Source organism: Prunus persica, chromosome G7, assembly GCF_000346465.2.
Source record: "Prunus persica cultivar Lovell chromosome G7, Prunus_persica_NCBIv2, whole genome shotgun sequence".
In the NCBI taxonomy this organism is placed as follows: domain Eukaryota; kingdom Viridiplantae; phylum Streptophyta; class Magnoliopsida; order Rosales; family Rosaceae; genus Prunus; species Prunus persica.
This window is the reverse complement of record NC_034015.1, coordinates 13,707,727-13,719,581: the sequence shown is the minus strand read 5'-3', so window position 1 is coordinate 13,719,581 and position 11,855 is coordinate 13,707,727. Positions and strand designations below refer to the sequence as shown.

Below are 11,855 nucleotides of genomic sequence, written 5' to 3'. Positions count from 1 at the left end.
GGTGTTACAAAATTGATTAGTTGAATTCAACAGTTAAAAGATAAGGCCTCATCTAAAGGCCTTAGATAAGGCCCTCACTATAAAATAACTATATTTTATACTTGTAATTGAAAATCTATTGCAACATAAAAATATCTACTAGTAAGGGATATTCTATGCAACATAAAAATCTATTGCAACATAAAAATATGCGAAACACAGAATTAAAAGAAGGGCTGGGCCAAACACAGAATTAAAAGAAGTATGAGGCGTCAATTAGCGAATACCCAAAAACGACAAGGACTTCCTACAAAAATACCTCGATCTCATTCGAATTTTCGGACCGTTAAGGCCCGTTGCAGACAAGGTAACCGTTAAGATTCAAAAAAGAAAAACAAGAAGAAACTCCCACTTCAGTTGCCCAATGCCCAATACCCCACACACATCTTTTGCTTCAAATCCAAAACAGAGAGACAGAGACAGGGAAGAAACCAGAGACGAAAACCCCACTCGTCAATGGGCTGCGTTTCATCCAAACTGTTCAAGAAAGATCTCATCAAAGAAGACGTCATAATCAACAATGGCGGCGACTACGTGATCAACCACGTGGTCTCTCTTACTTCAAGCACTTATGGGGTTCTGAATTTGGAAAATGAGCGACCCATCAAAGAATGCGTTGCGGAGAGCAAGAGGGCCATGAAGTCTTCGCCTTCCCGTGAAGATCCAGAGGTTATCAACGCTTGGGAACTTATGGAGGGCCTTGAAGAAGCAATACCCATTTCGAATTCGGCAAAGAAGAGCCCGAAATCGCGTGCTCTGCTTCGTGGATTTGCCGATTTTGATGCCAGGACTCCGTTTAAGTTGCTGAATCAGATTGGGTCTCCGATGAAATTGAAGAGATTTGGAGGGAAAGAGAACAGAGGGAGAGTGATTCATGGGTTGGGTTATAGCCCGAAACAGGTGCTGAAACCGAACAATGGCGGCGAGAATTCTTGTAAGAAGGCGTTGAATTTGAGTCCGGAAGTAAAAGGGTCGCCTATTTCTGCGATAAGGCGGAGTTTTGGCAGTGATTCGTCGAGGAGGAAGAGTTTTAGTCCCCTGTTTGATCCGGAACTTGTTGCTTCTTACGAAAAAGAAATGTCTGAAGAGGAAGAACAGATCAAGAGGATGGTCCCGCCGTCCCCAAAAGCCCGAAAGTTGAGGAATTCTTCCCGGGATTCCGAGTCCATGCTGAGGTTGTTTGAGAAAAAATGCCCACCAGGTGGTGAAAATGCTGTTGTTGTTTACACAACAACATTGAGAGGAATTAGGAAGACTTTTGAGGACTGCAACAATGTGAGGTCCATCATTGAGTCACACCTTGTTCATGTCCTCGAGCGCGACATATCGATGGATTCGGGGTTCAAGGAGGAGATAAGGGGGCTAATGGGGACCAAGGATGTAAAGGTTCCACTTGTATTTGTGAAAGGGAGGCTGATTGGTGGAGCTGATGAGATTGTGAAGTTGGAAGAGGAAGGGAAGCTTGGGGTTTTGTTTCATGGGATTCCAACGGCACTTGTCGGGTGCCAGGGATGTGCTGGGATGAGGTTTGTGATGTGCATGGAATGCAATGGAAGCTGCAAGGTTTTGGATGAGGGCCAAAAGAAGATGGTGAAATGTGGTGAGTGCAATGAAAATGGTTTAATTCATTGCCCCATTTGTTGCTAATGTAGCTGCGTTGACATTTGAAGATTTGAGTATTTGTTCTTGGATTCTTGGATTCTTGGATCCTTGGATTTGTTTGAGATTTTGGGTTTTATACTAATCTTTGGTTTCTGAAGGCAGAAGCAGAACACAGATTTTTAATTCAAGAAGCAGCTTTTTTTACTTTGGGAAGTGGGGTTCTAAAGTGGGTTTTAGGCCCCCTTCTGCTGGCCTTGTAATTCTAGATTGCTTTCTCTCATCCTGACTAGTTTCTTTTTACACGCATGTTTTTAGAAGTTCAAATTTTGTTATGTAAGTATGCTCGATTTGGCATGGATGTGCTTCTTTTTAATTGGGAATTTGATATACAGAACTTCTACTAGATTGAGGATATTGCAATTGGGTCATGTTCTAATCAAATACGTAACTGACAAAACTCCAAGGCTGCTAGCTAATCCAATTACTCCTAAACTAAACAGAATTAAGAAAAATTGGAATCCTAACATGCTTGTGCCCCTCACTCCAAGTTATTGCGCCATAGACAAATCCCAAAGCTTTCTTTGGAACAAAATCAACTCTGTAAGTGGCCTTTGTTGTCCCATTAGAAAAATCCAGAACATCAGGCACCACATTCATTTTAATCACGGGGGATAATCGTAATGAACTCTATACTTTTTATGGTCGTTTTTTTCCATCGACAATCCATTACTACCAATGCCAATAATAATAACTTACTTTGACGATGTCAAGTGTGACGATCCTCTCGACCAAGAAAATTGCACCTTTGGTGCAGGTTTTGCACAAAGGTTTACCCGATTTTGTAGGATAATTGCAGTTGCGTTCCTGTAGATATCGAACACTTTCGTCAAAACCATATATAACTTCATCATCATAAATAACATTAAAACATGCAACAATTATGTGTGTATATATATAACTTTTCTCTTTTCTACGGCGATCAAATACATCTTTAGAATCGTCCTTAACCTCCGATTCCATGAAAGATCACGACCTTGTGGTGTGAAGGGTATAAATCTTACTTTCAAAAATAGAAATAGTTGCATTATTTTATGTAAATCAAAACAAACAAACAAACAAAATTAAGTCAGTGATCATAACAAATAACCTTCCAAAAAGTCAGAAAAAAAAGCTTAAAATTGACATGCAATATGTTCTTCACATACTCTTTAGCTTTTCAACTTGTTTGTGATGTAAGCAAAGCTGAGAAGCCTCTAAAACTCTTTGAGCTTTGAGCTTCCAGAACACTGAAAATGGAAAATAAATTCACTTCAATAATATCTATGAATAAGAACACTTACCTGCCCACAACTGAGGCAATCAGAAGATGGTTATGAGTTTCAAAAATTTCGGAATTTGGATATGAGTGAGAACCATGTAGACAATGTAATGCTGCAAAAATTATCACAAATATGTTTTTATAAATTAGTCTCGAAACGAATTGGCTTCAAATTTATCCTTTTTGCTAATTTTTTTTTCCGCAAAATTTTGGTTAATTATAATTATATTAGATAACAACTCCCGCCAAAAGGAAAATATGGATTATAATTACAACAAACTTTTATAAAATAAAATAAAAAATTATTTATAGAAGATTTACCAATTAGAACTGTTCAAAACAAAAGCTTCTCCCTCATGAAGTATTACCGGTCAATTAAACTTGCACGCGGCCCAACCATCCAATCCAATCCGGTCTGGACTCAGTCTCTTAAGTTGGGCCCAGCTTCTCCCAGTCTGACTAGGTCCTTTTTTTCGTTTGTGGGTATTTAAACGTAATTTGTTTTCCCTTTGTGGAAGCATAAGAATAAATATATTAGAGCATTTTCAATCATATCTCTTATTTTTAAGTTAAATTTTAATTAAATATTTAAAAGCTATTATTAACTTTCTACCTAGAGTTATTTTAGGAATTCTTTCATAAATTTTTTGCTCCATCCATGCTTTGAATATGCTCTTAATTTTGTCCATCAATTTGAGAAAAAAAAAATTCAATATAATTGGCTCATCGACATGTAACATTCCTAACAAGTTTCTTTGCCAAATTATGTGTATATATCTTACTTATTTCGTCACTCAAAAAGTCAAATTTTAGTAACAAAAAACTTGTAATTTAAGTAATTAAAAATTTTACACTCGAGATCATAAGTTAGATTTTTCTTTCTCGACAATATAAAAAGATTTTAAAAAAAAATTAGTTTCACTCGTGCTAGTAAATTCTTGTACGTAGGACTAACAGTCAAAACCACGGAGACAAAATGCACCGCACACAGTAACACGGCATGGAGACGACTGAGTGTTTATATTGAATTTAGTTTCCCTGAAAAAACCTCCGACCATCTTTCTGAGGCATAACCAATAGAAACCTGACACGTGATATAAAAGAATTCATCTATATAACGGTAGTGGTGTTGTCTCTGCTAAATTGGGGCATTCATTGTGAAAGTATGGACCCGGATACAGCTGATCCACCTTGACTGATCAACTCACACGTGTTGTATAATTTGCAAGTAGCGACCAGAGTGATTTAACCTCCGTCTGTGCTCTCTCAAAGAGTTTCTCTCTCCTCTCTCTCCTCTCTGTGTGTAAACGGCAGCTTCAATTGGTTCACTATGGCCGGGAGAAAGAGGAAGCTGAAATCGTAAGATTTGATTTCTGTTGCTTACTAAAAACATTTTGTAATTTGCATATTTCAATTTGTTGTTTTTTCAATATGGCTTCAATGAAATGACTCTTAAGGATTTTAGGAATGGGATCAGTTTAGGGTTCATAATTGGATACCCAATGTTTTCAAGTCAGGAATATGCTTTAATTTTTGAGAATTGAAGTCAATTTTGAGATTTTAGATGGGTTTTTGGGGAAGGGTTTTTATATGTGGCGAAAAAGTGAATTTAGGGTCTTAGAGAAGTTGGTTTATCTGAGTTTTATGGTAGAATGTCAATGTGATTTTTTGCTAAGAATTAGTTGGAGTTTTATAATTTGTGGAAATTATGGGTTAAACCCATTGCTAGATCATGGATTTTTTTTGGTATGAACAACATGTTGAGTTGAATGAATTTTGTAGCAACTTCATTGGTTTTGGTTTTTAGTTTCATGTTAGGCTCATTTTAACTTTTCATAACTTTTCGGGTCCCAAGGTCAAGGGATTTCTAGTGCTTATAGTATAATTATATTCTCCTTTTCGTATAAGTGTATTATGTCTTAGGTTCGTAAATTGCTTATTTACATGTCTTGCTTAAACAAAAGTACCAGTACAATCTTATGCATCAACAAAAAAAAAGTAGATAGTTGATAATTGACTTGTAATGGGATTGTGCTCTTGTTGATAAATGCATGAAAGGTGAGTTGAAACAATTGCCTTTCATGCATTTTACAACTCATTATGGCATTCTCTGCTCATCTGTGTGTTTCGTTTGATGTTCTACACTTAGAATTTATAGTATTTTATGATGTATAGGTTAGCTGAAACCATCACAAACAGTAAAAGAAGAGTAAGCAAGGAGAAAAGGGAGAAACTGGAGCTACAGACTTGGTCTGACCTTCCTACAGAACTTTTGGAACTCATTGTGTCTCGTTTAGCTCTGAAGGATAATATTCGTGTATCTGTTGTATGCAAGAGATGGCACTCAGCTGCCATTTCTGTGCGGGTGGTCAACCAGTCGCCATTGCTTATGTACTTTCCGAAATTTGGTGACCTGTACGAATTCTATGACCCCTCGCAGCGCAAAATCTACTCCTTAGAGTTACCTGAGCTGACTGGGTCTAGGATTTGCTACACCAAAGATGGTTGGCTATTGCTATACAGACCCAGATCGCACCGTGTGTTCTTCTTTAATCCTTTTACTCGCAAGATGATAAAGGTACCAAGATTCGAGTTGACGTATCAGATAGTTGCATTTTCTTGTGCCCCAACTTCTGCCAGCTGCATACTTTTTACAGTAAAACACATCAGTCCCACAATTGTTGCTATTAGCACTTGCCGTCCTGGGGAAAGAGAGTGGACGACTGTTAATGTCCAGAATCGTTTGCCCTTTGTGAGTAGCATTTGGAACAAGCTTGTTTTCTGCAATGGACTCTTTTATTGTCTAAGCCTCACCGGTTGGCTAGGGGTATTCAACCCCCAGGAACGCACTTGGAGTGTTCTTGCTGTTCCTCCACCCAAATGCCCCGAGAACTTTTTTGCCAAAAATTGGTGGAAAGGCAAGTTTATGGCTGAGCATAACGGAGACATATTAGTGATATATACATGTTCTAGTGAAAACCCAATTATATTTAAGCTGGATCAGACGAGGATGGTTTGGGAGGAAATGAAAACCCTTGATGGTGTGACTCTGTTTGCGAGTTTCTTGTCATCTCATTCAAGAACTGACCTCCCCGGAATAATGAGAAACAGTGTCTACTTCTCTAAAGTTCGTTTCTATGGAAGGTGTTGCATATCTTACTCTCTCGACGATTGTAGATACCATCCTCGCAAGCAGTGTCATGACTGGGGAGAGCAAGATCCTTTTAAGAACATTTGGATTGAAGCACCTCAAGACTTCTTAACCTTGAATTGGTAGTGAAACAATTCAGTCTGTGGAAGTTTATTGGATTTTGTGCTATAGATGGTTTATGTGTAACAAGTTGCTTATTGGGGTCAATTTTACTCCGTAAAGAACTCATTTAATTCTGAACTCCTGTTTCTTTTTTATATGCAAGTCATGTGTAAGTTATAGATGAACTTTTCCAGACATGTACCAACGCCTTCATGCTCTGAGTTCTTAAATTTTATCAAATCTCTGTGTTTTAACACTTTTTTAGATGCTCAAGACCCACTTCGTCAATGATGGATTTAGCTCTTGATTTTAATTTCTCTTTTGCTCTGTTTCACGCACATTCAATAAAATCCAGAACAAAGAGACGCATAGATAGAAGACTGGAGACCAGGAAGTTTGGGAGGTAAATGATCTAGAATCATCGTTTGCAAGGCCCTCTCTGAATTAGTTTGAAACTGTCATCCCATAGTGCACCCCTCTGCTCATTATGCAATTTACAGAAATATTATGGAACATATTTTTCACTTGTGGTGTTTGCTTTTCCATATCCATTGCTGGTATATTGCTGTTTATAGCATTGCCATCGTTTTTAACAACAGAAATCTGTTTATGATGTGAATATATTTGTCTGACTGAAACTCAAACAAGATGAAGATAAAAAATTTGTGATGCAGCTCGACTGAACTTGAATCTTAAGACTCTTGATTGACGCGCAATATAATTTAAAAAGCATCAATTTCATAATTTAATTAAACTTAGTTTAGGCAAACTACACGTGAATCGGTTTGAAGCAACTCTTTCTATGACATGAGCAGCTACATATGTTTGGTTCTAATGAACTGCACAGCTCCAAATGTATACTCACAGACCCAAAATACTGTCTTCTCCTTTCCCTTTCCAAGCAAGGCAAACCTCACTAATTAATATGGGTTATAGCGACTACGGCCACGATTGTTGTCACCACTGCGCCTTCCACCACTTGAGTTGCCACCACCACTTCTTCCACCTCTAGACTGCGGTGGAGGGGTGTGTGGTTGCATTCCAGGTTGTTGCCTGGGGAAAGAAATGCAGAAGTTCAAATTTGGATGCATAGTAAATATGAAATAGAAACAAATAGTGCAAATGCAAGAGCCTTTGTAATGAAGATACAACTAACATTTCAAAGGAGGTAAAGATGGTTGTTGATGAACAAATAATTGCTGAAAATTTTCTAATGAGACAAAACATGCAACCAATAATTGTGCAACTAACAAATTCCAAAAAGTGATACTTACAGGACATATCCAATCCTTCCATCGGGCAAAAGCATAGGCATCATTGCCATGCCAGCAGGAGTTGGTCCCCTACCATAGATCAGTGGCTGCAAGAAATTGGGGCCTATATCACCAAATGTATCCAGAGAAAACTAAAAGCAGAAAATTTGCTATAAATCAAGTAGTTACCCCCTAAGAAGCATCCTAAATAAGCATTTTCCTTATAGTTTATGTTTTGTCAATATTGTTAAATATATAAAACTACTTTCGATTTGTGATTAACTTTTTAATAATACATGAAAAATGCAGGGTCTTCGTATATTTTGTCATCAGATTTAAAAGTATGTCCTACACAATAAGTTATTTATTTCTTTGTTTGTTTCATTTAATAAGATGGTTTCCTTGGTGATTCCTTTTTATTTTCCAGATTACTAATTGGCACACATGCTGTCAACGGAACCTGGAAATAATTTTCTACTTAAAAGGAAGTGACATTAGGCTCAAAGTCCATCTAAAACATTCTTTTGGCTGGTAACAGATTCATTACAGACACAGGTTATGGACTGTGAACTTTAGGTGCTGAGGGAGAAAAATAGCATGTTCCGACTATGTATGATTGCGATTGGGTTGTGTTGGGTTATCAGCAGGTCCTGCATGCTCCCTTTAGAAAAACAACTAAAACCCCCTCAGCGAATACAAGGTTAGTAAGACTAGGGCCACACCTTGCTAGTTCTAGGTACAAGGGACTCCAACTGGACCCATATTATGATAAAACTATAATTTAAATCTTACTTGGGCAAACCCTGCACCGCCACCATATCCAGCACTCAATCCACCATATGGACTACTCCCTCCCATGCCATAACTGAGACGTGGTGGGTAGGTTGGAAGTAAGGGCGACTTCTGATGATTTGATGATCCAGAAGACTTCTGATCTGCTTGTGGCTTTGCAAGAGAGCATTCCAAAACTTGACCTATGAAACAGAGGAGATTATGAATTAAGATTTTCTCCTGAAAACTGATTAACTATAGAGGATAGTGGAGAGCTACAAAGAGCATGAGCAAGTTACCATCAATTTCATATTTTTCAGTGTTCTTCAATGCCTTCATTGCACATGCCCTCTCCGCAAAGTGCACAAAACCAAATCTGCTCTTTTCATGTCCTGCTTTTGCAGGTGGGAGAACCACCTTTGTGATCTTTCCATGACGTTCAAACAGCTCCTTTAGACTCTCCTGAGTAATGTCTTTTGGTAAATTCTTGACATACACAGCCTTCACCTGTATCAATCAAAACAAAGATGTCATGACTCGACCAACATCCACAAGTGCATGTAATAATTCAAAGGCCAAACAATTTTACACACGTAAGGTTGCACACGAAAGTACGAGGTCTGATGTGGTGGCGATCATGGGATGGGGTACTCAGATACAAAAAAACAAAACAAAACAAAATAAAAAACAAACATTATGAGTACTGCCAACAGATGGGAAAGATAATTCGAAACAGTGATAAAATTCTGTAGGCAAAATCCATTGCAATCCCCCATCCCTCAGTAAAAAATAAGAAATGAACAATAGAAAAGGAAAAGAGAGCCAAAGCAGAACTATAAAATAGCTTATCTGAGTGTAGCAAAAAGCATAAATAATAACTAACCTGAGAAGCAGCAGAGGATTCTGTATTTTTAGGATCAGCCCAGCTCACAGTAGGAGCATTGGTGTCGAGCTTAAATTTTGGGCTTGACATCTTTTGTCTTGAATATTCTGCACATGCATGATTATAATACTCAATGAAAGCAAATCCACGATTCCGGCTGGAGTTCTGTGGGTCCTGTATCAAGAAGATTCAACCGAAAACAGAACTACATCAAGATACAAGGAAAATCCATGAAGAAAATAGCACAATAGTGAATTTGGAAATAATAGGAAACAGAGGTTAACCAAAATGAAAAACAGAAAATAAAATACATAAGCTAAATAGAAGATTATAGAATATATCTTTAACCTTCAGCAGTTCCACAGAAATGACTCCTGGTCCAATGTCTGTTACAGCCTTCTTCATATCCTCCTCTCCCCAATTTCTGGGAACATTTCCAATAAACAACCGATGCTTTGCTTGAGATGTAGAACATTTAATCCTTTTTCCCTGGAAAAAGAGCCAGCAGAGAAGTTAATGTTACAAGAAACTAAAACCTCAGTTTTCATAAAAAGGATTTAAGTAATAGATCTCAAAAGGAAAGGCGCGAATGAAAGTGGATGTGTAAATTTGCAGAACCACAACCCTGAGTTGATAATTAACAGTAGCAATAATTGGGAAAGATAAGTGACCAAAGTTAGTTGAGCTCACCTTTAACTCAGAATTATTCAGTTCCTCAATGGCCTTAGAAGCCAACTCCTTGTTTCTGAAGGTGACAAAAGCATAACCTTTGGCCTCACCTGAATCTTTTCCCTTCATTATTCTAACCTGTTAACATATATTGATTAGTCTGTCTACATATAAAAGGTGCAGAGAGAGCTTTAGCATCAACAATATATATTACCTCAGTAACTTCCCCAATAGATTCACAAAATCCCCTCAAATCCTCTTCAGATGCATCATGAGGAATGCCACCAAGATACACCTCTGATCCATGCGGAGGGCGTGCAAGAAGCTCCGCATGCTTCTTTTTTTCTTCCTCCTCTCCGTCAACAACTGTCATCTCTTCATCACCATCTGAGCTTTTCTGTCCATCAGATTTTGTAGCAGCTCCCTTGTTTTCTCCCTCTTCCTCACCCTCTTCTGGATCTTCTTCTTCCTCTTCTTCCTCTTCCTCTTCCACCTCTTCCACTTCCTCCTCTTCCTCTACTTCTTCATACTCAACCTCTTCTTCTATTGTTTCCTCAGGATCATTGTCTCCATCAAGGTCCACCCGCTCTTCAGATTCTATAGGTCTTTCAGATGCATCTCCAGAAGCATTCGCCCTTGTTTTCGGCATCTTATATATCTAGAAAAACAAGCTTGCAAGGCAACTGTGAAGAAAGCACAGTAGCCAGAAGCATTCATAGAAGAAAGAATACAGATACGGAAAGGTGGAAACAACATGAGAGGCCAAACGAAGTTGCAGATTAAGAATTTCGAATGAATCTGTGCCATGAGGTATGGATTCAAGGACTTGCAAAGTCAATGATTTTCAATTAAGGGGTCATTTTATTGTAAAAATAGTAACAGAGACAGGCAACAGAAGAATTCTGCATGATTATCAAGAGGGTGATGATGCTCAGCAGGCGAAATAAACAATGAAGCAGTGAATTTCTCGAATATCTAGATATCGACATTCGACAGTAAATGGATGGTGTAATTGTTTAACTACCTATCTGGAGAGTTTCATGCACAAAGAGGAGGAAAAGAAAAGGAAAAAAAAAACATGAATAAGAAATCAAACAACATATATTTGAAATCATAGAAACGATAACATATTATGCATCACATATGAAGCAGTAAATTCATGGTATCCTAACTTATTAATCTTTTCGGGCAATCTTTGAATCCTAAGAGGCTGACATATGACTAACTCCCTGTGAACCAACATATTAGTGCCAATGCACGCGTAGAAAAGCATTGAATGGTTGAACTCTACCATCTCCTTCCTTCGAAAATTGAAAATGTTTTATATTGAAACTTGAGAAAATGGTAAAACTCAATCCCAGCCAATTAAAAACAACGAAATGCCTCAAACTCTGGACTTTCAAAAGAATACCAACCAACCACCCCAAAAGTCACCCTATTTCCCCCAAACCTAGCCAACCCATCTGACATTTGAATGGTTTTGAGTCGTTCCCTTTCTGGTAAAAATCTTTTCTTTAAGATTCTCTCTGACACATAAACCAGAACGTTTGCACTTGCACTATTTCCACAGAGAAATAACACTACCCAAGTAAATAAAAACAAAAAAAAATTGCAGCGTTGGTGCAAAATCCAAATTTGGAAACGAAAGCAGGAATACGAATATTTCTACGAGAAAAAGCAAAAATCAAATCTTTGAGAACAATAACCCAATTGAAAACAATGTAAAGTTTGATAGAGGGAAGTACCTAAGTCGGGTGCTGCGAACAATTTCTCAACTAAGGAACAATTTGTTCAATATCGGAACCCTAATTCGGTGCTCGGAGCTGTACTTAGCTCGAACCCAACGAACGAAAAGGAATCGCTTCTTGAGCTTTTGAATGTCGCCTTGCGAATTTCGAACATAGAGAGAGTTCGACATGTCATTGGGTTTCGTAATCTTTAATCCTGGGCCGTAATTAAGGGCTTTGGCCCAGGATGGCTTATGGGCCTACGGGCCATTAGATGTTTTATATATTATAAATTATTTTAATGTACGAGAAGGAGATCAAAGGATCGAACTTGAAAGTA

At 38.0% G+C, this 11,855-nt stretch overlaps 3 protein-coding genes across 5 annotated transcripts; 2 read left to right on the top strand and 1 right to left on the bottom strand.

Moving 5' to 3' along the window:
* Positions 297–2,053, top strand: LOC18771397 (uncharacterized protein At3g28850). Its single transcript, XM_007204322.2, has one exon. It carries the CDS (start codon positions 496–498, stop codon positions 1,684–1,686), a length of 1,191 nt encoding a protein of 396 aa, XP_007204384.1. The 5' UTR covers positions 297–495; the 3' UTR covers positions 1,687–2,053.
* Positions 4,111–6,478, top strand: LOC18769060 (F-box/kelch-repeat protein At1g57790). Of its 2 annotated transcripts, none has more exons than XM_020568047.1 (2): positions 4,111–4,318; positions 5,135–6,478. In XM_020568047.1, the coding sequence occupies exons 1-2, from the start codon at positions 4,290–4,292 to the stop codon at positions 6,234–6,236; spliced, it is 1,131 nt and encodes a 376-aa protein (XP_020423636.1). In that variant the 5' UTR covers positions 4,111–4,289; the 3' UTR covers positions 6,237–6,478. The 2 variants fall into 2 exon arrangements, with proteins under 2 accessions (XP_020423636.1, XP_020423637.1); XM_020568048.1 differs by having other exon boundaries at positions 4,112–4,318; positions 5,118–6,478.
* On the bottom strand, positions 6,896–11,695 carry LOC18771744 (heterogeneous nuclear ribonucleoprotein R). 2 transcript variants are annotated; one of them, XM_020568045.1, is made up of 9 exons: positions 11,534–11,695; positions 10,003–10,471; positions 9,810–9,926; positions 9,468–9,608; positions 9,120–9,293; positions 8,536–8,743; positions 8,258–8,439; positions 7,487–7,572; positions 6,896–7,265 (listed from the first exon to the last, which is right to left on the bottom strand). In XM_020568045.1, exons 2-9 carry the CDS (start codon positions 10,435–10,437, stop codon positions 7,133–7,135), a joined length of 1,476 nt encoding a protein of 491 aa, XP_020423634.1. In that variant the 5' UTR covers positions 10,438–10,471; positions 11,534–11,695; the 3' UTR covers positions 6,896–7,132. The 2 variants fall into 2 exon arrangements, with proteins under 2 accessions (XP_020423634.1, XP_007201972.1); XM_007201910.2 differs by having other exon boundaries at positions 10,003–10,446.